A 23,872-nucleotide genomic window follows, 5' to 3' on the forward strand; every position below is an offset into this window, starting at 1 on the left:
GCTCTTAACTACTGAGCTGTCTCTCCAGCCCCAAAGAAGTAGCTAAGTTAGTGCATACACGGTGAATAAAACATGCTCTATTTCATGTAGAGGGTAAGCTATTAATAGTATTTCTATCTCCCCAGGGATTAATGAATTGAGGGGGCTTTTTCTGTAGCCAGTCATGAAAGAATGAAGCCCCTGCTTTGTTTCTCTCTTTCTGGGGGGCAAAACCATGTCCTCTTAAGTCTCCCCACCTCTCTTCTCCTCACAGGGTTGCACTGCACTGCCCTGGCCAACCTCAAATTCTCAGTCCTTCTACCTCAGGCCAGGCTCCCATAGGCTGGGATAAGAGGCGTGCTGCAAAAAAAAAAAAAAAAAAAAAAAAAAAAAAAAAAAAAAATAAGGGCTGGTGAGATGGCTCAGTGGGTAAGAGCACCCGACTGCTCTTCCGAAGGTCCGGAGTTCAAATCCCAGCAACCACATGGTGGCTCACAACCATCTGTAACAAGATCTGACTCCCTCTTCTGGAGTGTCTGAAGACAGCTACAGTGTACTTACATATAATAAATAAATAAATCTTAAAAAAAAAAAAAAAAAGAGGCGTGCTGCATGACCATGCCCGGCTCTGCCAATCTTTTTCATCTGTATGTTACCTCTACCATTCCGCTGCCCGTGTCTCACCAAAAGCCGTCCTTATCCCACTTCTAAACCTCGGCCTACATCTACTCCCTTCCGTCCACCCCTGGGCCTCCCTCAGACCTCTCATTCTCCTAGATCCACATGGAAGCCTTTGCCGCCATCCTGTCCTAGTGCCTCCTGCTAGTGCTAACCCTTAGCTGAAAAGCAAACTTTGTGGAGAAGGTGATACTTAATGCTGGATGCGGTTCTTCAGCCATGGAATGCCTTGCTCCCTGAAACGAACTGGCCACTGACTTCCCAGCGGGCAACTGTGACACCCCAGCTATCACCGATAGACACATTTACCTTCTGAACTAGAGACTGTGTGTGTGCACTCATGAAATGCCCGGAGCTTGAATTTAGTGTGCTCTTCTCCTGAGCCACAGACTCTGTCTTCTATTTTTTGTTTTGATTTATTTATTTATTATTTATTTTTATTTTGAGACAGGGTCCGAGTTAGTTACTCGGGCTGGCTTTGGAATACTCTATGATCCAGGCAGGCCTTTTAGCTTGTGATTCTTTCCTGCTTCCGCTCTCAAATAGCTGTGCTAGCTACTGTATGCTGGATACAGGTCAACAACTACAACTATTCTAATGCGTTCTTACAAGAGTTCTGCAGGCTAGACCAATTTCACAGCTGCGGAAACCCAGGCTTAGGGAGACTAAGGTCCAGTCCAAGGTCAACTAACTCAAGTGAAATAAATGCCTTTGGCATGGCATGGTGCAGAGTGTCTGCCCAGTAATGTGCCATGTGAGTCTTTTTAGAGTTCTAGAACCAGAGGTGAAATCTGTGGAGGTGTACGCCTTTAATCCTAGAACTCAGGACACAGAGGCAGAGGCAGGCAGATTTCTGAGTTCGAGACCAGCCTGGTCTACAAAGTGAGTTCCAGGACAGCCAGGCCTACACAGAGAAACCCTGTCTTGAAACAAAACAAAACAAAACAAAACAAAACAAAACAAAACAAAACAAGAATTCTAGCCGGTTGTGGTGGCCCATGCCTTTAATCCCAGCACTCAGGAGGCAGAGGCAGGCAGATTTCTGAGTTCGAGGCCAGCCTGGTCTACCAAGTGAGTTCCAGGACAGCCAGGGCTATACAGAGAAACCCTGTCTCGAAAAACCAAAAAAAACAAAAACAAAAACAAAAAACAAGAATTCTAGCACCAAGGCATCTCCATCAGACTGCCAGGAGGAATGTGGAGTTTGTGATAACAGGATTCTCCTTCTAGAGTATCAGGCTTCTCCAGCCTTCTCACTGCTGATGTGAAATGCTTAAACTAGGTGTCTGATGAGCAACATGCGCTGTGGTACACACTGAAGGGCTGTCAGTGCTCTCTCACTAGGCCCTGAATTTTACTCTGCTAATAGCCATTGTCCCAAGGTCTATACCCATGGCTTAGCCCTAGAAGCGAACACTTGTCCCCCCATCCACCCATCTCCCACCATGTAGTAGATATGCTTCTGGCTTTCCCACCCATCCACGTTGGAGCATCTCTTCCCCACGGAACACAGTACCAAGCTTTGTGCCCCCAAGCCTCATGGAGAACAGATCGGTGAACGAAAGGACTGATTCCGGCCCTCCAGGAAGAACTCGCTCATAGATAAGTTCTACACAAAGTGGAGAGGCACACACCCCAGATAAGGCAGCGGGCTGCAGAAAGTCAGGAAAGGGTGTCTCTGGAGGAATGGAGAAGTTTTTTTGTTGGAGGCCTTAAAGCAGTGGTTCTCAACCTCCCTAGTGCTTCCTAAATAGACCCTTTCTTTAATACAGTTCCTCACGCTGTAACCCTAAATCCTAAAGTTATTTTCATTGCTACTTCATAACTGCAATTTTGCTACTGTTATGAATTGTAATATAAATATCTGATATGCAGATAGTTTTAGGTGACCCCTGTGAAAGGGTCGTCTGACCCCAAAAGGAGGTCATGCCCCACAGACCTAGAGGTAGGGGTCTAAATGTGAAATTGCTAGCAGGGAAAGAAAGTCGAATGCCATCCCAGGACCCACTTTGGGGTGGGGAGGGGTCAGTACATCACATGAAGTATGGAATAAACGCTGAAGGGAAGGGAAGACCAGCAAAGCCAGAGGCCAGAGGAAGTGAGGAGGCTCCCAGAGAAGTGAGGGAAGAAGGCCACGTCCACGGGAGGAATGGAGCTTCTGCAAAGTCCTGGGTTTGAGGCTGCAGCAGGGTGGCTGACAGGGAACAAAGGATTGTCAGCACCGGGGCGGGCGGGAGGGCCAGCGGAGGACAGGCTCTGGAGAAAACACTTGCTTCTCACTGAGAAGGGGAAGGACCGGAAGTTGGGTTGTAACAGAACAGGGCACAGGGAGGCAGCTGGTCAGAGGGCCTCTCCGTTTTACCAGGAAGGCGGCCTAGAGCGCAGGGGAGCTGTAATGGGCATTCTGGAGAGCAAAGACCGACAGGAGGAATAATGTTCTAGCACCTCACCCAGAACACCAGGCGTGGGGCGCTTCACGGAGCAAAGGGTCCCCGGGGTTGTGGCCAGACATGAAAGCCATGGTTACATATGAACAAGCACCAGCATGCCTACACACAGCCGCCACTCAGGAACCCGATTGCAAACACCAGTGGACAGAGTTATATAATAGTTGATATTTACAGACTATCATGATTGACTGTGGACTCCGGATTTCACGGTCCTGCCTTTCACCCTCACCACGCCGTCTCAGTCCTGTGAACTGTTCCCTCAGTTGTAGCATGGGTTGCATGTAGCGTGGTGAAATGAGACTTCAGTAAGTACTGGGTCAAGGGCACACTTAAGCTCACTGACCACAGTACCACTTCAGGTTGAGTTATTGTGCTCCTCTGTCCCTTCCCCTTGCCAGGCCCTCCACAGCTGGGCCCTGCCTGAGGCGCCCCCACAGCACTAGTGGGGCTCCCCAGGCTCCATCTGGGTCCTGCATCCCTGTGTGGTACCAGAGCACACAAATCAGCGCCTTTTGGGAAAGTGCTAAAAGGCAGAGCCTTAGGGACATTTGCATTTGAATGAAAGGTTTTAGCAGTGGGTGCTTTGTTGGTTTGTTTTAGATAAGAGTTTTCACTGTAGCCCAGGCTGGTCTCCAACTACTTAATCCCAACCTAGGATGACCTTCAACTTCACCTCTGGAAAGCCCGAACCTTTGGCGCTACCTAGCCTGGCTTCACTTGGTCGTGGGGATCAGCCCAGGGGCGTCATGCACACCAGGCACTAGGTAACTAAACTATAACCCCGGGCTATGAATAAGGTTCTTGCTGGGGACATTTGAGGCTGTCAGAAGGCCAGCAGGGGAAACCATTTTTTTGGAGTGGAAGACGAGAAAGGAAAGATGGGAGTGGGTGGGAAGGAGGTGTGTGGGGAGGGAGGGTGATTTTTCAGCTTCCGTTTAGTCACACTGCACAGGCATCTGCCTACCGCACCCACGTGAAGTCCCCTCACCCAAGCTAATTTCTCACATTCCTCCTCCGGGCCTGATCCCTCTCCATCCTCCGTCATGGCCCCGCTTACTTCATTCAGAACACTCCCCAAGTTCTGTAACTTCTGTGGATACGGACTAAAAGGTCAGGCTGCAGCAGGAAGGGAAGGGGAAAGAAGGGGAGGGGTGGGGGTACGGCACCATAGAGGAAGCCAGTCCAGGTGTCGGAAGACCCCCTTCAACCTCCCAGGCTCAGGTCAATAGCCAGCAGGCTTCCCATCCTTCCATCTCAGCCGCACCCACCTTCAGCTGGCCGCCCCAGCCTTATCTGAGCCACCAGCCAGGCCCCACCTCAAACCACCCACCCTCTCATTTCCACGGCAACCAGAGCTTTGCAGCTCCCCAGGATATGGGTGATAAGACTTGCCCACAGGGATCTCCAGGTTGGCACCTACCCATCCCAGGCAGGGATGGATCCAGATTAAAAGCCCTGGACTTGGAGAAATGAAATGTAGAAAGTTCAGCAGGCACAGAGATCCACCATCTCAGGTGGGGGTCTAGTCCAGCCCTTGTTTCCATCCGAAGCCACCGCTACTTTCTACTTAACACATTGGCATTTTGTTCCCTTACAGATGAGAACAAAAAAGAACTAAGAGGTGAGCTTACCCAGGGCCACCCAAAAGAAGGCAAGCTGGATGAAATTCCAACCGGGCTGAATTTAAGCCAAAGGAATTTCCTATCTTTCCAATGCATCCCCAAAGATTCCATTTTAATATGAACTTGGGTCTCTCTACCTCTCACCTGACCCGTACAGCAGGAGCTGGGAGTCAGGATTGGGTGAGAGTGTAGGATCTGGCCCTGGGACAACTGAGCATCGTCAAGCCATGCTGGAGAGTTAGTTCATGAGTTAACAGGCCTGCCATGTGGGCTAGGTCAGGCAGGTGGGAGGCCCATTCTCTGCCTCTGTTTCCTTCAGTGTCTCTGTCTTTCTTCCTGCCTTCCTTTTCCCTTCTTCTTCTTTTCTCCCTCTCCCTCTCCCCCTCCCAGCCCCACTTGCACAGTTGCTGTGGCAACAACAACGCAATGCCAGAAATAAAGACAGGCTCCAGCTAGGTCACCCGTTCCCAAAACAGCATCCTAGGGTGGGAGAAGGGTGGTGTAGTCAATAGGGCGGGAACTGGGCGCGCACTACAGTGAATGTGTGTATTGTAGGGTGGGGTGAGACACGGGACAGCAGGGTTTGGGCCTGCTTAGGCCAGTGGCTCATCAAAAGCCTTACTTAAGTCAAGTTTATCCCTGGCCTTTTCTCAGGCCACCAAGGCCCTGTTACTTTCTCTTCTCTTGTTTTCTCTCTCTCTCTCTCTTTCTCTCTCTCTCTCTCTCTCTCGCTCATGCAAATGCTTTCTGATCCTTTTCCTATTGCTTTGGACTATGCATTCCTCATACCAACTCTGAATGACACCTGTCCCATTGAACAAGATCAGGCAGCTTCAGGAGTAGATAACGGAGTCCGTCTGTTCCAGGACCTGCCTACCCACTCTCAGTGACAAGAGTGCTCCTTTCCCTTTGACCCCCCCTCCTGCCTCCCTCCCCTGCAAACATGCCTGAGCTCATTAGAGTTTTCTTAGGTTCCCCTCTTGACCGAGTTAGTGGCCATTTCTGTGCTCTTTCCTCAGAAGAGGTAAGTTTCTCTTTTCTAGCTAGGTCCCTCCACTGCTCAGGCTTGCTTTGTCCAAACACGTTCCTTATAGATCTGAGTCCTGAGGTATATATAGCTGGATCGGCAGATCTGGGGAGGAGAGGAAACTCCCACCCTAAATCCAGATTCTAGAATTCAGGAGAGGTCCCCATTCCACTCTCCCCACACGTGAGCTCTGAAAGAATTCTGCAGACATTGCCCACCAGTGGGTAGACAGATGCTCTCCTAGCCTCAGAAAGACCAACTAGCTGTATGGAGACAAGACTCCCAGGAGCATACATGCAGAAGACAGAAGAGCTCTGCCCAACACATGGCTGCTGACAGAACTGCACATGGGTGCACACAGGGACTCTGCCGCCCTCCTTGCCAGAGCACTCGCCCACTCTCCCTGCCAGACCCCCACACAATGACACATGGTGCTAAGGACACCTACTTGCACCCACCCACTGATCCTCCCCTTGGCACCCGTCATCTGTGCTCACAGCTCCCTGGCATGGCCTGCTGAACCCATCCCTGTTCTGAGCACGTGAACCCCAATACTCCCAGTGCCCTCACCTGACCCATCCCCACATCCCTCCACTCCCACTGCACCGTTGCCTTGCTTGTCTTAGACCTACAGCCTGGCAACCAGTCTTCTGGGAGGAGACGCACAGGTGTGCCTGCCCAGCAAAGGAGTATGGCGTGTCTGGTGCCGAGAAAGGAATCCCTTAGGACCCCCGGGGCTCTCCAGGTTTATTCAGCACCCAGTCTCTCTCAGTACACTAGCTGCTCGCAGGCAGAGAGCCAGGCTAAGCTCTGCAGTCACACCCTGCTACACAGCCTCATTCTTCGACGAATCCCTACCCTAACCAGGCTAACCTCAGCTAGGAGGGGCTCCAGAGTGGGCTGGAAACCAGCGGCTTTGGCCCCCTCAATGGACCCCTGCCACTCCAGAGGGCACCTGGCCTGGCGGGAGGGAGGCTGCCAAAGATGTCTTGCATCATTCAGCAAAAAGCTAACAGCTCCCTCCACAGACTGTGCCCCATGCTCCCACCCCTTGAAATTCTGGCCACAGAAGCTTGGGGGGGGGGGTGTCCATGAAAGGGAATGCTGGGGCCCATATGGACTCTTTGCACGGCAACAGCCTAGATCCTTCCTCCCAAATAAAAAGGGAGTTTGATCGGGTCAAACCCAGCTGAGCACCTTGTCTGGCCACCTAGGCCTATTCTCCCACTGACCATTTTCCAAAGCTGACCCTGTCCTAGCATCTCTGATATCACCCAAAACCATGGCCAGATCCAGAGGTACAGCCCAAAATACCTACGTAAAGAAAGAGAGGCAAAAGACCCTGTCACCTACCTCCTCCCAGACAGTGGGGCCCAGGCTCTCTGAAGCCCCAGGAAGCAAAAGGCTAGGCCCTGGTCGACTGGGTGGCCGCGTTTTCTCAGGAATCTAGGTAAGAGGCAGCTTCTCCAGGAACCCAGCCGCGCTTTACGAAGCACAAATAACAGGAAGAAAGCCGGCTTAGGGTGGGTGGGTGGGGTGGGAGCTGGCGAAGGAGGGGAGCTGGTCTCAGCTCAGCGGTCTGATCTCCCTCCTGAACCCCCACCCGCTTCACCAGTCCCCTGCTGCTCTGCAAGCCACCGGCTTGGGTTCCCGGAGCTGGGGAGTCCGAGTCTGGTGTCTGGTGGGCGGGCAGGACGAGGAGCGGTCTCTGGGCGGGCGGGCCCCGGGCCCCTCCCCACCAACAACTGATAGTGGCGGGCCCCAGGGTGTGTGAGTGTGTGCGTTTGGGCGTGTTGCTGGTCCAGTTCATCTCAGCTGCTGCTGCTGCAGCTGATCCATTTCAAACAAGGGGCTCATTCGCTGGCATCATGACGAAGCAGAATCGGCTGCGCTGCGTTTTCCCCCTTTCCCATATCCCGGCTCTGCAATATCCACACTCAGAGCCTCTCCAGCAGAGTTCAAGTTAGCGGCTGTTACTGATAACTGAGGGGAGCTATGCCCACCCGGCTCTCCAAGAACCTGCAATTCAAACCCCATTCATAATGCTCCACCATCTTCCAGAAGCAGATGAGAGGCTCTGTGGGGGATCCCCCCACCTCTGGGACAGGGAACAGCAGGGGCACCCGAATTGGCCATCCAAACATTAACCCTCTCTGAGGAGGACAGATAGAAGGATGGAAGGAACCAGGTCATAAATACATCAGATTCAGATTGGATTTTCTGTAAACTTGATCCCCTGGGGATCGTAGTAGGGGCCAGGGAGAGAATGAAGGACCGATTTTTCCCAGGAAAGCTGTTTTTGCAAAAGGAAGCTTTCTATCAGATGGCATCCATATTCCAAAGAGACATGCCTTCTCTCTGTGGCAAAACTTCAACCATTCCAGGCCTCCAATGTTGGCTTTGGGGTGCATCTAGAAAGCCTAGCCCTCTAACCCCTATTAGCACTAACTGGCCTCTTCCCCACCTCCATGTCGGCTGCAGACTTGCCTACCTAGGCAGCCTTGCCGTTGCCCTGGTAACCACTGCCCACAGCCGGTCAGCTGATGATAGCAGCAGCTATTGGGGCAAAGCTAGGATCTGGAGAGGGGGCTCTGGGGTTTCTGAATGGAAAAAAAAATCTCAGGGGGAGGGGCTTGAAGGAGACAGGTAAGACTATGGCCTCAGCATCCGACCGACCGACCGACCGACCGACCGTCTTCAAAGAAAAGAGGACTGGAGGAGACAGGAAGGGAGGGGTGTATCTGGAGTAGCAGAGGACAGGGACGACTGTAACCTGAAGGTGGCTTGGGCAGAAGGAGAAATGACAGAAGGCAGGTAGCTGAGTGGCCGTGAAAGGGGGAAGGAGGACCGGGAATCCAGGCTTAGCTGCTGGGATGCAGCCACTGTGGGCCCTGTGGAAGGGGCAGACAAACAGAAACAAAACCAAACAAACAAAACCCCACCTGGGCTAGGGGAGGGACATCCAGTCCCAAGGAGATCTGCGTGGGGTATACCTTTAATGTGTAGGAAGGGGACACAGCCTTGGAGGAGGAGCTACCAGTCCTTCTCCATAGCTAGCCCTGTCCTCAGCCTAGCCTCTCACTGTCCCTTCAACCCCACCCTTGCCGGCCAGCCTGCCCGCCCCAGTCTGGGTCTGAAAGAGTGGTGGGGAGGGAGGCCTACTCCTAAGCATTCCCCATCCCTCTGGAAGACCAAGGACCCAGGGATCTGACACTCGGCAGGCCCTTCAGATTCCTGACTCTGCTCCTGCCTAGTTTCCTCATCCCTTGATTAGCAGTCCCTTCCAGACCCCACTCCAGGAGACATGTTTTCCAGTATAAGGGTCTCCAGAGGTATGCTGGGAACGAGATGATGTCAGAAAGGAGAGCTGTAGACAGGAGTGTAGAATGAGGTGGGTTAAGAGCCCTGGGTAGGAGTCAAAGATCCAGGAGGGGCGTCCCTGCCTGACGGAAGAAATCAGCCTATGAGGCAGGGGAAGAGAGAGTCCAGGGAAAGGGCCAGGAGGAGGGGAGCATGAAGGAGGGTTCTCAGTACCTTCAAGGGCCCGGGGCGTGGGGCAGGAACACAGCAGCCTCTGCGGTGACATACACCTCCATCCCTCAGCGCATCTCCTCTCCGCCTCCCGTTGCCAAGACAACCTCCTGGCAGCCCAGGCCCAGCTCAGCAGCGATGGGAGGGGGAGGAGAAAACGCAACTCCTATTGCTTCTTCCTCAGGGAAGGGAGGGGGCCTGCAGAGCCTATAATGCCCCTAACTGTACCATACCAAGGTGTGCCCGCCTCCCACTCCCTCCTAAGCCAGGATAGGCTACAGGAGTGCTCTGGAGGGAACCGTAATTCAGGGCCAGACAACAGGCTGGATGGCAAGAGGACTGCCTTATTCCAGGCAGCCCATCCGGTAGGTGGGGAAAGGTGAAAGGGACACAGGATTCACAGCCCTGGTGTCAAAAAACCACATTCCAGAAGGTCACTGGCTGGGCTGGACATGTGGCCATGGGCTTCTACCTCTACCTGGGTACCTCTTTCAAGTCCCCAACCTCCCCCTACCTAGACAAAAGTCTGAGTCCAAGAGAGCCTCTTCTAGTCTCTCTAGGCCCAAATCCACTCCTCCACACCTCAGTCACACAGTGCTTGGCAATGCCCCCAACCCCCATCAGCCAGACATCTCCGGCAGGCAGGAATAGTTCTAGAGCCCAGTTGGCCCAGGAGCCAAGAGGCCCAGGGAGTTAGAGCTCCCCCTATCGTCCGCATGTTGTCAAGGTCATCCGTTGCTAGGAGGAATGTGGTGTGGAGGTGGGGATGAGTGCATGGTGAGGGATGGTGGAGGTTAGCTGGGCCAGGAGACCCTTCTCTTGATAGCCCCATTCTCTGATCATCTCTGTCCTGCAGTCCTGCCCTATCTGTGGAGAACAGGGTTCCCTCCAGCCCAGTCCTCCAAGGCCCAACTTCCTTTGGAAGTCCAGATAATCTGAGTTTCCTTTTCTGCCCCTCTTTCCTCCCTGTCATACAAATCTTCTCCCCCGGGAGCTGGCAACACTAACCCTGGGTGCCGGTTGACTCTGACCCTAGGTGAGCTTCGTCCATACCCTCAACCAACCGGCAAGGAGGCCTCCCTCAGACAGGACAGGTATACCTTTGGAAGCTCTCGGGTCTTGCGAGTTCACATTAGCAATCCCAGCAGAGGATGGTCACTCTCCCCTCTGGAAGAAAGAAGGTTCCAGGCCCAGACTTCTGGGCTACTTCTGGGCTTCGTTCTCCATAAAGGTCACTGGTGCCACAGTTCCTGAGAGGACTGTGGCCCAGGCAGCAGGCGTCTCTGTCCATGTCTCACTCCAGTGCCCAGGCCCCACCCCTTGCACCGACCTGTTGGGGAAGGGTAACACCAGGGGTGCCCCTGTGCTGTCTAAATATTAACTCCTGGAAAGGTTGAGCCTGGACATTGCAAAGGAAGGAGAGAGCACAAGGACCCAGGCCTGAGAAAGAAAAGGAGGGTGAAGGCCCAAAGTAGCCAGTTTAGGGTGGGTGTGGCATCATATGTCCGTAATCTCAACACTTGGGAGGCTGAGGCAGAAGGATCGCTGTGAATTTAAGGCCAGCCCAGGCTACCCAGCTTGATTTCAAATAAATAAGTAAACAAACAAACAAATAAATAAATGGAATAAGAAAAGGAGAGGTAGCCGGGAGTGGTAGTGCACGCCTCTAATCCCAGCACTCGGGAGGCAGAGGCAGGCGGATTTCTGAGTTCAAGGCCAGCCTGGTCTACAAAGTGGGTTCCAGGACAGCCAGGGCTACACAGAGAAACCCTGTCTCAAAAAACCAAAAAAAAAAAAAAAAAAAAAAAAAAAAAAAAAAAAAGAAAAAAAGAAAAAAGAGAGAGAGAGAAAAAGGAAAGAAAAACAAGAACAAATAATTTAAAAAGTGACTTTCTCAGCAGAGACTGAAAGCAACTTCCTCTTCCTGCTAGAGCAGTGGTCTTCAACCGTCCTAAGGCTGTGACCTTTTAATACAGATCCTTTCGTTGTGGTGAGCCCCCAATCATAGAATTATTTTCATTGCTACTTCATGACTGTAATTTTGCTAGTGTTATGAATCTTGTAATGTAAATAAATATCTGTGCTTTCCAATGGTCTTAGGTGACTTCTGGGAAAAGGTTACTCGACCCCCCAAGGGTCACACAATCCACAAGTGGAGGACTGAAGAGCTAGAAACTGTTCTCTTATCTTCTAAGACCCCAGGGATGTAGCGCTGGAACACCGAGTTTGTCACTCACTTCTCAGAGACCCTTTAGTCTCTTCCTTGCTGCACACAGCAGCAAAACCAACCTTCATACTTTGACCCGACATTCCAGCTAATTTTCCCGTAAGCTCTCAGCTCCAGCCATACTGGGCTTGGGCAGGGAGCACTGAGTTCCTGCAGACAGCAAGGATCCTGACTGCAGGACTCCCTTGGGTGAGAATAGTTCTCACAGCATGACTAAGTCAGTTCATGTGAGCCTGCCTGCATGTGTGCTGCCTGGCAGAGCTCTAGAGTTCAGTTGCTTAGTTCCAAAACTTTTGTCCTTTTGAGACTCCATAGCGCAGCCTCAAAGGTCCACCACCCAGTCCTTTCTAAGCCTCCTAAGTGTTGGTGTTAAAGACACGAGTAGGATGCCCAGCTTGATTTCCAAAACTTCTGATCTACTATTCGGTGATCTTTTTCTTTTTAAGAGAGAGTCTCATTATATAAGTAGCCTAGGTTGGCCTTGAACTTGAAATACTCATGCCTCAAATCCCTGATTCCCAAGTGATTGAATTACAGGCTTGTGCTACCACACCTGGATGCTCTTTTATCTTAATTTTAAGAAGGAGAGAGAATTCCAAAAATTGAATGAAAGAACCATGCTTTTATGGGTTAATCTCTCCAATTAAATTCAAGGGTCCCGAAAGCTCCATCTTCTCCAACATTTTAATTAACCGGAGGATCAGCACAGTACCGAAGGGAGGAAATGAATACTTAATTCAAAGTAACTGTAGACAGAGTCTACCCAAGGGCTCTGGCTTCCCATCCTGTCTGCATTGTGGCAGACAGACAGACAGACGGCATAGTGCTGGGGATTGGCCAGACAAGAGCACAGGAGGCAGGTGGACCTCAGAACTGAGAGATGCAGTGGCCCACACCTGGGATCCTAGCACCTGGGGGCCTGAGTCAGGAAACCCGCGGCACATGTGAAGTCAGCCTGGGCTGTGTAGTGAGGTCTAGGACAATGTGCCCTTCAGAGTAAAACCTTGTCTCATGAGACTGTATGTGTGTATGTGCATATGTTGTGTGTACAGGCATGGAGAGTGACAGAGGAAGACACCTGACTAACCTCAGCCTCTGATCTGTTATACAGCATGCACGCACACATGCACACACAAAAATAAAACAACAAAAACCAAGGGGCTAAAAAGATGGCTCAGCGGGGCTGGAGAGATGGCTCAGTGGTTAAGGGTACGGACTGCTTTTCCAGAGATCCTGAATTTAATTCTCAGCAACCACATGGTGGCTCACAACCATCTGTAATGGGGTGTGGTGCCCTCTTCTGGTGTGCCTGAAGAGAGCAATGGTGGTGTAAGCATATGCACAAAATAAATAAATAAATCTTCACAGCCGGGCGTGGTAGCACACACCTTTAATCTCAGCACTCAGGAGGCAGAGGCAGGCAGATTTCTGAGTTCAAGGCCAGCCTGGTCTACAAAGTGAGTTCCAGGATAGCCAGGGCTATACAGAGAAACCCTGTCTCGAAAAACAAAAAAAAAACAAAAAAACAAAAACAAAAAAAAAAAGATGGCTCAGCATTGAAGAGCACTTGCTGTTCTTTGGGAGGACTTAAGTTCAGCTCCCAGCACCCATTTCAAGTGGTTCACCCTGCCCGTGACTCTAACTTCAGGGTATCTAGCCCCCACTTCTATTTTCTGAAGGAACCAGGCACACAGTGGTGCACAGACATACATGCAGACAAAACACATAAAACAAACATAATTTTATCAAAAAACAAAACAAAACCAAAAAACCAAAACAAAAACAAAAACAGGGCCATCGAGCTAACTCAGCAGGTAAAGACACTCACTGGCTGTCAAGCCTGAAGCCCTGAATTTGATGGCTGGGACCCACATAAAGGTGGAATAAGAGCACCAACTCCAGCTGTTCTTCACGTGAATGCTGTGGAAAGTGTGTCCACACATATACCATGCATACACACACACAATAGTAAAATAAGCAAAACAGAGGGTGTGTGTGTGTGTGTGTTCTTGTTTTGCTAGTGTCTATAAAAGCTTCACATGGAGGTTTGAACACAGTGCTAGTGGGGAGCCTCACAGACGTGTGTGTTTGGCGAGTAAGAGGATGCACAGATGTGGCTAGGCAGACGCTTCATTTTACAGACCCACAGGAGGTCTGCCAAGGAGCCTTGCCAAAGCAGTGTACGCAAGGGAGTGGCAGCTGAGGGGTGCCCATGGCTTCCAAGGTGACAACACTCAGAAGAGAAAACCACAGAAAGACTTAGAGAGGGCTAGAGAGATGGCTCAGTGGTTAAGAGCACTGACTGCTCTTCCAAAGGTCCTGAGTTCAATTCCCAGCAACCCAAATGTCCACTACCCAGTCCTTTCTAAGTATAGAGCCACCTTTTCTCCTCCCCCACTCCCTCCTGACCAGAAGTTTTGGAAATCAAGCTGGGCATTGGACTCATGTCTGCATGGTAGCTCACAACCACCCGTAATGAGATCTGACGCCCTCTTCTGGTGCATCTGAAGACAGCTACAGTGTACTCACATATAATAATAAATAAATAAATCTTAAAAAAAAAAAGACTTAGAGAGGTTTCTACAGGGACAGGGCAGCGAAGTCAGGGAAGACAGCCTATTGCAGGCTAAGGCGAAGACTGGAACAAGATTCTAGCTTGGTAAGTGTGGAGGGGGTGGGGGCGGGCTGGCTACTAGCATCCACTGGACATTGTTGAACAATGTGACTTAAGTAGAACCAGCTGTGTGGCATCGGAAGTGACTGGACATCGTTCCTGACTACCTTGCATCTGATCCTCTGGAGAGGATGGCGAAGGAACGGACAGAGGCAGCATGGAGTACTGTGGAGTAACACTACATCACAGGACTGGGGTCAGGTCTCCCTGGATGGGTTCATCTGGCCCCCTATAGCAAGAAGCCATTGTCAGAGAGTCTGTTTGCAAGTCTCTGGGGCTGCTCAAGTATATGATATGATATGATATGATATGATATGATATGATATGATATGATATGATATTATCAAGAAGCCACTTTCCTGTCACAAATTCCTATGTTAATATCCAATGTCCCTCACCCCCCCCCCCCCCCAGGGACCCATTCCTTTTAACCTGCTCCATTTGTAGTTTTTTTTTTTTTTCTTTTTGTATTTAATTATTTGGGCAGGGTCTCAGTCTTCTTGTCTTAGCTTCGAGAGGACCAGGATTGCATGGGTAAGCCACCACGTTTGGCTCTGCCTTCTCCATTGTTTTTTCCTGTCAAACCTGTCCAGAAGGCTGTGGGATGTGAAAAGCTACCTAGGGTAGGGAGCCTGCCTGCTGGGCAGACACACTGAGAGGTGTGGTGAGGAGTGGGTTGTGGGCCCAACTCCGGATGGGATGGGTGGAAGATCCTCTGAGATGCCCTGGCTTCCTGTATAATCCTGCTCTCCCAAGCTGCTCTTCACTCTTTGGCATACATACTCTGTCCCTGCCTGCCAGGCCTCACCTCAAAAAAGCAAGAAAGGAAACAGTGAGGGCTTTCTGGAGCTGGCCCCAAGAGGCTTGTCTGTGCTGGGGAGGTCAAAGAGGGAGGGAGGGGCCGAGAAAGGCCTGAGAAGAAAGCCGGGGCCAGACAAAGGGCCCAATCCACCTTTGAAGCTGTCTCCAGCCCAAGAGGGAGGGTGGGGGGTGGGCCAAGGCCCGGCTGGAAAGGCAGTCTAGAGTCTTAAAGAATGTCTCAAATTCCTGCAATAATCGGAGGGATCAGACCCCCCCCCCTCTCCTCAGAGTCCTCCCAGCCCCCCAAAGTCCCAATACTCCACACCTTGGGGGCCCAACTCTTTGTCCTCAAGTAATTGCTGGGTGTTGCCCCAGTTTTAAAGTCCCATTGAACTCTCCAGTTATCAACTGCAGCCCTAGACCACCCGCCCTACACACACCCCAGAAAACTACCCCCCACACGTCCGGCGGTCTTCACTGGGATTAAGGCTCTTTGTGATGGGGGGACAGAAAAAAAAGCAACCTGGTGAAAGCAATTATGACGAGCTGGAAGGAGAATGTCAGTCCTTAGGCCCTCGGAACCTCCCTCTTGGCTGTTGTCGGCTCCACCTTCTAAATGGCCCAGGGTTGGGGGTTGGGGGGCGGTGTCAGGCTCCGTCCCAGCTCTGAGTTGGTTCTGTCTGCTGCAGCCCACCTCCGGTTCGGACTATATCAGTGCCCTCGCCCTACAACTTCTGTTCTGGACTTTTTGAAGTAGTTCTTAGGAGAAGTGGAAGGAGATTAGCTTTTATCTCTTTTCATCTTGCTTCATAATTCTCCTCTCCCACGTTTTTCTTAAACGGGAAACCTAGGCTGAGGATTCCATCAGCACTAGAAGAGTACTGAGAGGAGGGTCCCAGACACAAGAACCTCTTCCCCTTGACAAGATTAAAAGACGAAGCACCATGGGAAAGGTGGTTTTATGGTTTCCACCCCTAGGCGCACCTGGAAGTCTCTGGGAAAGCCCACCCGAGAAGCTCGGTGGGGGCTGGGCGCCCTCCTCCTCCATTCCCAGCCTGCAACCGCTTCTAATTGAGGCTTGCCCTCAGGTGTGCCCCCGCCTCCGCCCCTAGGGGGACGGGGGAAAGAACAAGGGGACACATTCTTGCCCCCACCCGCTTCCGCTCGCCCCAGACCTCCTCCCACTCCCAGCCCAGCTCACCGGAAAAAAGCAATCTTGCTCCCTGCGAGGTGACTTCTGGCGTCCCCAGGCTGTGATCCTGCCACCCCCCTCCTCCCCCGGGCCTGGGCCCCACAGGACGCCCGTCCCTGCCAGCGGCCGCTCAGGGCCGCGCCTAGGGGTTGGGTTTTCTTCTCTCCTACAGGTAGCAGAGACGCGTCGCGTGAGCCTGGACATCGGAGCCCGCGGAGGGAGGGGCCGCCATCCCCCCCCCCCCCCCCCCGCCTCGCCTTGTCCCCTCGCACAGCGGGACTGGCAGGCTGCAGCACCTGTGTGCCTCCTTCCCCAGCTAGCACTTCTCGGTGCTGCACGCTTTGCAGTTAAGTTCTGTGGTCTGACTGCCCACCTTTCTTCAGCGGACCCGGTTGCAGGAAAATGGTTTTATTCTGGGGCTTGGGGTGGGGACGCAGGCCTGGGGCGAGAAATAAGAACAGTGGCTGACTGGCTTTTGTTTCTCTTTCTGTCTCTGTCTGTTTTTGAAAACAAAACCGTAAGTCCCTACGGTCTGGCCAAGAGTTTGGCTATTTGGTTCAGATTCAGAGAGGTTCAGGGAGCAAGATTTGAGCACAGTTGTGCAAGCTCTGGAATCTGCTGAGCAGCCCGCTTATTTCAGGTAGACGCTGGGAAGCAGGCATTTTAGGTCAAGGAGACCCTATTTCTTCTGCCGGGGTCTGCCTCTGGCCTCAAACCTGTTCCATAGAATGGTGCCCACCCTGGGATACACAAGTACTGTCTCTTCCCAGTGGGGATCAGAAACTTCATGCCCTCGGGGTCCTTTTGGAGACTGGCTCCCCACCTTCCTCCCCAGCCCCCATCTTTGGATGAGTTAGAGAAGAGAGGGAAGGCTGCTGAGGGGCATCTACCCAGCCTGGCACACTACTGGCCTCCCTGACTACGTTTGGGACTGGGGCCTCCGAGTGCGCTTGGTCCTGCGAGTGGGGGCGGAGCCCACAAATTCGAACTGCTTCTGCCTTTCAGCGTGGTTGGGAAAAGGCAGCTGGCCTTGGTAGAGGCGCTTGATGAAGTGGGCCTCTCGCTGGTTCTGGCGGCTCCGGGAGGCCTGGCGTGGCCGGCCCTGCCGAGTGAAAGCCATGAACCAGCCCTCGTGCCGGGCGTTCTGGAAGGCCGTGTAGTTGTTCTCCAGTACGATCTCGGTGAACACGCAGTCTTTGCTCTTCCCGCTCGGCTACGGAAGAAAGGAGCAGAGGAGGGGAATTTGTCCATTCACCCTGGCTGGGTTGTCAGCTTTGGGGCCTAATTTTTGTAGAACCCATGTGGGAGCAAGAAGTCTTTGTAGCCCTGTCTAGTGGGAATGGGCACCTTTAGTTAGCAAAGGCAGCCATGGGCAGTACATACAGGCTGTGCTTGGCGTCAGAGCTGAACTTCAGTCATAAGGCCTCTTAAGGAAGCCTTGAGAGAATCCTGAATCTCAGCCCCCTCAGATGCTCACATGTAGGGTCAAGATCGGGTAATAACAATAATTCAGTGCTGAGGGGTGGGATATGGCTCGTGAGAATTCTATGCTGTCACAGGGACAGCACAGGAGAGAGGCGTCAGAAATAGCCTTCCCCTTGACCCTACATGCCTTGCCTTCTTACAGGTGAGCAGTGAGAGGTTATTTGGTGAGCATCAGTCAGAACTAGAAGTCAAGACTGGACAGGTCTGAGGAAGTGCGGTGCTCTGTCCGCACAGTGCTGTAAGGCTTCACCAGTCAGGGCTCGGTGTGCGCCTTGTCCATGATCGCCACTGAGCTTTCGAGAACTTCAGCTGCACACAGACGCCCCAGCTTCCAGCCCTCATCGCCTTTTAGTTCTCTCTATGACTGCCACACAAGCACATCATGTACAACACCATGTGGATGGTGAGTTCCTCCTGGTGGCTGCTGGGGGAATATTCCTTCTATCAGCACCAGGTGTCATGTGGATGCCTTGTCCCTTCAGCAGGCCAGGAGCTACAAGGACTCTTTTAAATAGAGATTGAGGGGCTGGAGGGATGGCTCAGTGGTTAAGATCACTGGCCTCTTTTCCAGAGGACCAGAGTTTGATTCCCAGTACCCACATGGAGGCTAAAAAAAAAAAAAAAAGTAACTGCAGTTCTTAGGGATCAGACGCCCTCTTCTGGCTTCTACAAGCATTTGGTCCTTAGATAGGCATGCAGAGAAAACACTGGTACACATAAGATAGAAATAAATATTTAAAAATCAACAGAGAGTTGGAGAGATGGTTCAGTCGTTAAGAGTACTGACTGCTCTAGCAGAGAACCTGGGTTCCCTTCCCAGCACCCATGTGGTGGCTCACAACCATCTGGAACGCCAGTTTTAGAGTCACAACTCCCAACTCCCTTCTTACCTCCATAGGCACCAGGCGCACGTGTGGTGCACAGACACGCAGACAAAACACTCATATACACATGAGAGGAAAAGAAATCTTTAGACAAATTAAAAAAAAAATTAAATAGGTTGGGGGATGGGATGGTTGTCAAAATGAGACCTCGTCCTGTCAGGCTGGAGCCTCAGCTTTAACGGGGTGAGTTAGGTCAGCAGCAGGCGTAGGATGCATTGCTGTGGCCTGGCCTGCCCTTACTCCCGTAGGGAAGACACATCTGTCTGCTGCTTGTGTCCAGGCCTCACCTTCCCAATCAGCTTGCCCCTCTTGTTCATACAGATGTACTTCTCGCTCTCTGCCCCCTTGATGCGGACTCTGCTGCCGAATGTATCTGTCTCCACGATGAGCTTGGCTGTGAGCATCGAAAGAAAAGAGACCTTAGTCTGTGGCTCAGGGGTGGGCAAGGCTTCTCCCCAAACTGTCTGCGCTTCGAAGTCAGATCAAAGGGTGGGTGGCAGCATCAAGAGGCTTCCTCTCTACCCACAATACCTCAAGCTCCCTGACCCAGGAACTGGGGGAAAAAATCCAGGGACTAGACTAGGTAGCTACAAGTGGTCTGGGGGCAAGGGCTAGGTCTTACCGAACTTGTTGCCATCCTCTGCGGTGGCAGAGATGCGACGTCCGGTGACCTGCACGTGCTTGCCACTGGTCCGGCTGTAGAGCTGGTATTCACGGATTTGCCGCCTGCTCAGCTGGTCGGTCATAGCGCCCTGGTCCCTCACGTACTGGTTAAAATTAGGAGACGGGTGATTCTCCCCCTTTGCGGTTACCAAGGGAAAAATAGTGTCAATTTGCTTTGGGTGACACCACCATTGGCCCATGTGGGGAGAGGGGTGAGGACCTAAGTGAAGTGGGGCTGGCTGTGTGCCCTGCAGTGTGCGGTGCAAGCTGAAAACTGCCTCTGCCCACGGTCTTCCCAGGATGCTGCATGGACCAGTTGTTAATTTGAGGGTACTTGTGATTGTCAGCCTTGGGAAACACCACGAGAGACAGTATTCATCTGCAATCATAACAGGTTGCTAGAAGAAACCTGCAAGGCTGTGTGTCCTGTCCCCATGTTCTATAGGACAGATGCATGGGACATGCAACTTACAGCCAGAACCCCTTCCTCTTTCTCTGGGGTCTTGGCTCCATTAATCAGGACCACTAGACCACACCTCCCCCAACTCTGCCACTAGCTGTGAAAGGTCCTGGTTCCTGGTCCCAGCACACCAGGCACAGAGCAGATGGTTTGTTAAGTGGGGTGGGGGTGGGGCCTCTTTGGTTCTTATCAAAAATGTCCTAGAGGAGAGAGAGAAAGAGAGAGAGCACCCTAGTATAGGAGGTAGAAGTAGCAGTAGAAGGTGGTACCAATAGCTGCTCTCATGGTCACCTGCTTGCCTGTGGCAGTGGTCTAGGTACTTAGTAGCCTGCCTCCTGAGGTGGTTCAAGGAACCATTTCCACCATAGATCAAGCCTGTCCAGTACCACATCTCCATCTTCATACTGGGGTTTGCCTTACCCAGCCTTACCTGAGTAGGACAGAAACATCACTGCCCCATCTCCAAGGTGCCCTCTAGGGTGACAGTTGTCAGCTGCTGGTTATAGCTTCAACTCAGCCTGCAAGACTTAGGTAGGGACAACTCTTCTCTGCCGCTAATGCCTAATCCCAACTATAATGATCTCAGGCTGAATACCAGTCACTTGGACCAAGACAGAGCTAGACCCAGCTCAGCATGTATCAGGGACCAATATCCTAGACAGAAGGGTGAGTTACGTCAACATAGGGGGTGGTCGCAACCTCATGGCCAAGGGGTTGACCCCTTCAAACTTTCTGTTACTGTCTCTTCCCAGCACCAGCCTGTAAAGGTCAGGAGTTGCAAGGCCTCTAGGAGAATAAGAACATCTTTGCATCCTACCCTAGAGAAACTTGACACCAGCACTTGTGGTGAGGAGCCTACTGCTTAGCTCTCACAGGCCTCCCTCTGGGGTGGGTTCCTGTCTATCTCAGCCTTAGCCTTCTGGCCCAGGTTCAGGATGTCCGCCCCACTTGGCGGGCAGCCTTCTCCTGGCAGTCTCTTCCAGGTCAGGGGCAGATAGCAGCCCCCCAAAGCCCCCTCCTCTCCTTGTCCCCCTTCAAGTCTTTCACAAAAGTAGCCCACGCCCTCCCCCCACCCCCCAGCGGCCCACAGCCCACAAGTCCCTCTCCCACAGGTCCTTGCCTGTTCCTTTCATGTTCCCGCTGTGGGGGGACCTCCCCTTCCACCACGGTAGACAGCTGCTTGTCAGACAGCCCCTCAAGCATGGCTGTGGTTCAGCCTGTTGCCCCCCCTCCCAGGGGGGTGAAGGGGCACTTCAAGGGGGAAAGGACAGCCTTGCCACCTTCCCTGAGTCCTGAATGGAGCCTCAGCCAGGCCATAAACGCCCAGGGCAGCAGCGCCATTGTGCTAATTTCCTTTCCAGAACAGGTTGGACCCACCCCCAGCCCCCTCCCTGCCAGGCTGGGGGCTTTCTTCTTACTCTCCCTAGATGTGTGAAGCAAAAGGCCTGGAACGGGCTAGAGAAAAGGGGGGAAGGAAAAGGGGGGTGTTGTCTCTCTCCCACCCCCCCACTGCTTCAAAGGCAGCCCCTTCCCACTGAAAAGGCATTTACCTTAAAAAAAGAAAAGTCCCCAGTGGATGGGAGAGAAACAGGCCTCTGGCCTGGGAAAGCCAGACCATCTCTCCCCAGAGCGGTTCTGGACCAGTGCATTTTAATAGCTGCAGTCTTATGGAGAATCACAAAAAAGGGACAGGGCCTCGCCTGGAGCTGGGGGCTGAGACTTGGGGGTGGGAGGTGGAGGGGTGGAGAGGTAAGCCCTGAATTCCACTCCAAACAAACCTCTAGGCTTGACCTAGGAACCCTAGAGGTAACGGGTCTACTTGGTTGGATAGTCCAACCATATGGAGACCCTGGCCACCTATAGTCCAAACATGTGGGTAAGAGTAGACGGTGGACGGTACATGTGGGTTTCGAACCCAAACCCTTCAGGTATCTGCACGGACAAACCTTACCTGAGCGCTTGCCTCCACTGGCTGCTAACTGCCTGGGGCCCTCTGAAACCCAGCACAGAGGGATGGCAAGGGTAGAGACCCAGGAGTGTTGTTAGAAAGGTTTGAGAGGCAAACCTCAGTCTATTCCCCATTCTGGTTCAGTCTGTTTTCCAACCCACCTTCTGAACTGATCCTCCAAACCTTAACAGTTGCTTGGTTAGGGGAGGCCAGTCCTGCCTCTCCTCCTTCGAGGTGAGGTGGGAAAGGTTGGGGGTTGGGGGCTAGGCAGGGGTGCCTACCTGTGTTTGACAGCAGAGAATCAATAGCTGCAAGCACCTGTTTGGGAAGACAAGGCAGCTCAAGGTGTGGGCACCCCAGGGCACCCCCATCCCCCACCTTTGTCTTGTCCCACCTGCCCCGGGATGGAGGTATAATATTCCTGGGGCTGGAAATGGCAAAAAAGAACTCCGGGCGCAGGCAGCACACTTACAGGGTAAGGTTAGGCAGCAGGCGGGCGGCTCCCATCGCTGGAGAGACTTCTTGGGGCGATTGCCCCTCTGCTCCCCAAACTCAGGAGCGGATGTGGCCAGGCCCCTGAGGTAGAGTCCCAGAGAAGCCAAGGTTTCTCGGAGCCACAGGTTTTCAGGAATGAAAGGAGATGGAGGGAAGGGGAAGGCTAGCCGAGGGGGGAATGAAGGGGAGGCGTAATTGAGAGACTGAGGTGCGAGGTGTCCACCTTCCGGGCCAGTGGGGCTGCGAAGCCGGAGCTGGTCCGATTGGCGTACTCGCTCTCTTGGGCTACTGGCTTCGGGCAGAGGTCCCCGGGCGCAAAGGATTGGAGCTGCGAGAGCGTCCTCTATCAGGAGGCTGGCCCCTACGATCTCTCTTGATTTATTCCTGACCCGCACCAACCTGCCGGTCTCCGTGAAGTGCGGGGCCAGCGGCAAGCACAGGGAGGGAGGCGCCTTGCCCTCCCCTTCCTCAGGGTCAGCAGCTCCCGCCCTCAGGTTTGATGCGGCAACCTCATCTCCTTAAGAATGAGCTGCAGGTACCGAGCTGGGGCTGGGGGTCTCGAATTCTGGCTCGGGTGGGAATTCCCAGAAGCAGCCTTAAAAGGAGGAGCCTCCCTCCAGGGAGCAGGGGTGGGCTTGGCTTGAGCGGCTGCTGGCTCAGCTTCTCTGCTGTCACCCCTTGCCACTAGGAAGGAGGGGTAAGGCTGTGAACAGTGGGTGCAACAGGTTGAGGCCAGAGATGGGGAGTCAGGTGCAGCTCTTGAAAGATCTCAATGCTCACAAAAACTGGTTTGAAATGGAGATCCGAAGACGAGTGGGAGTCACTTTTGCCTGGGCCCTCGTAGTCTATTTTTGTTTTTTAAAGGTGGGTGGTGTGGTCAGCTATTGGAGTACTGGAGGACCAAATGAAATGACAGTGAGTCAGTGAGGAAATCCCTAAGATGTCTGGGCCTTATTTGGGGGGTTGACACCCAGCCCTAGGTTCTCAGCCCCAATTCACCAGTGTCCCCAAGCAGTTGCCTGGAATGCAGTGTCCAGCAGTATGGACATATGACCACTAGTCTCATGTAGCTGGCTACCCAAGTCAGCTATACTGACTGCAGTTTGCTGATAGGAAATTGGCGGATTGGGAGGTAGCCGGCTCAGAATAAGCCAGCTGGTGAGTGAAGGGGCCACAGTCCCAGAATCTAGGCTCTTCCTGTTCCTTGGAATTGCGACTTCACCCTCCACGTCCCAGCCTGCCACTGGCTTTATTTTTATTTTAGCGCTCAGAGACCTTGATAGATTTTTTTTTTTCCTCTTCTCCCATCTTCTACCTGAGACAGGGTCTCACCATGTAGCATCAACTGACCTAGAATTCACTGTGTAGACCAGGCTTGCCTCCAGTTCACAGACCCACCTGCCTCTCTCCTGAGCGCTGTGATTAAAGGTGTGCTCCAGTGCATTTGACAGGCTTAAGTGGACTGTAATATGACAGGCAGCCGGGGATGTGAAGGCTGGTGACCAGTTCTCTCCTTACAGACAGGTGGGTGGTGCTGAGCTGAAAGGAGGGGCGATCTGGGGAGTCTAAACTCTGGCTCCCTTTCCCTGAGTTCACAGAGCAGCACAGGTGGACTTATTTGCCTTCTCACCTTCCTGAGTTCCAGCAAGCCACAAAGTGGTCTGCCACCCTGCACTTCCCCTGCGCCCCAACTCCCAGCAAGCTCATAGATACCTCCCCCTGTCCCCTAAACAGGGCCTTTAGCCAGGTCTAGCAG

At 52.6% G+C, this 23,872-nt stretch overlaps 2 protein-coding genes and 1 long non-coding RNA gene across 15 annotated transcripts in view; 1 reads left to right on the plus strand and 2 right to left on the minus strand.

Annotated features, from left to right (window-relative positions):
- Dmtn (dematin actin binding protein) overlaps positions 1-16,419 on the minus strand; it is a 33,865-nt gene extending 17,446 nt beyond the window's left edge. For 4 of the 12 annotated variants that reach the window (NM_001252665.1, NM_001360028.1, NM_001360027.1 and 1 more), the window contains exon 1: positions 9,291-9,418. The gene's annotated coding sequence lies outside the window, so the exon portion shown is untranslated. Of the gene's footprint in view, positions 1-7,109; positions 7,437-9,290; positions 9,419-10,387; positions 10,526-16,190 lie in introns of those variants that run through there. The other 8 variants (NM_001360029.1, NM_001252663.1, NM_001252662.1 and 5 more) reach the window with 4 other exon arrangements.
- Positions 16,420-16,428: 9 nt separating this feature from the next.
- Positions 16,429-20,491, plus strand: Gm38605. Its single transcript, XR_874801.2, has 5 exons — positions 16,429-16,527; positions 17,809-18,069; positions 18,872-19,039; positions 20,260-20,339; positions 20,426-20,491. It is a non-coding gene; the product is annotated as a predicted gene, 38605 (long non-coding RNA).
- On the minus strand, positions 16,574-22,639 carry Fgf17 (fibroblast growth factor 17). Of its 2 annotated transcripts, none has more exons than NM_001360108.1 (5): positions 22,094-22,639; positions 21,903-21,939; positions 19,173-19,317; positions 18,838-18,944; positions 16,574-17,394 (listed from the first exon to the last, which is right to left on the minus strand). In NM_001360108.1, exons 1-5 carry the CDS (start codon positions 22,126-22,128, stop codon positions 17,101-17,103), a joined length of 618 nt encoding a protein of 205 aa, NP_001347037.1. In that variant the 5' UTR covers positions 22,129-22,639; the 3' UTR covers positions 16,574-17,100. The 2 variants fall into 2 exon arrangements, with proteins under 2 accessions (NP_001347037.1, NP_032030.1); NM_008004.5 differs by having other exon boundaries at positions 19,173-19,350.
- Between the last annotated feature and the right edge of the window lie 1,233 nt (positions 22,640-23,872).

This window comes from Mus musculus, chromosome 14, assembly GCF_000001635.26.
Source record: "Mus musculus strain C57BL/6J chromosome 14, GRCm38.p6 C57BL/6J".
In the NCBI taxonomy this organism is placed as follows: Eukaryota; Metazoa; Chordata; class Mammalia; order Rodentia; family Muridae; genus Mus; species Mus musculus.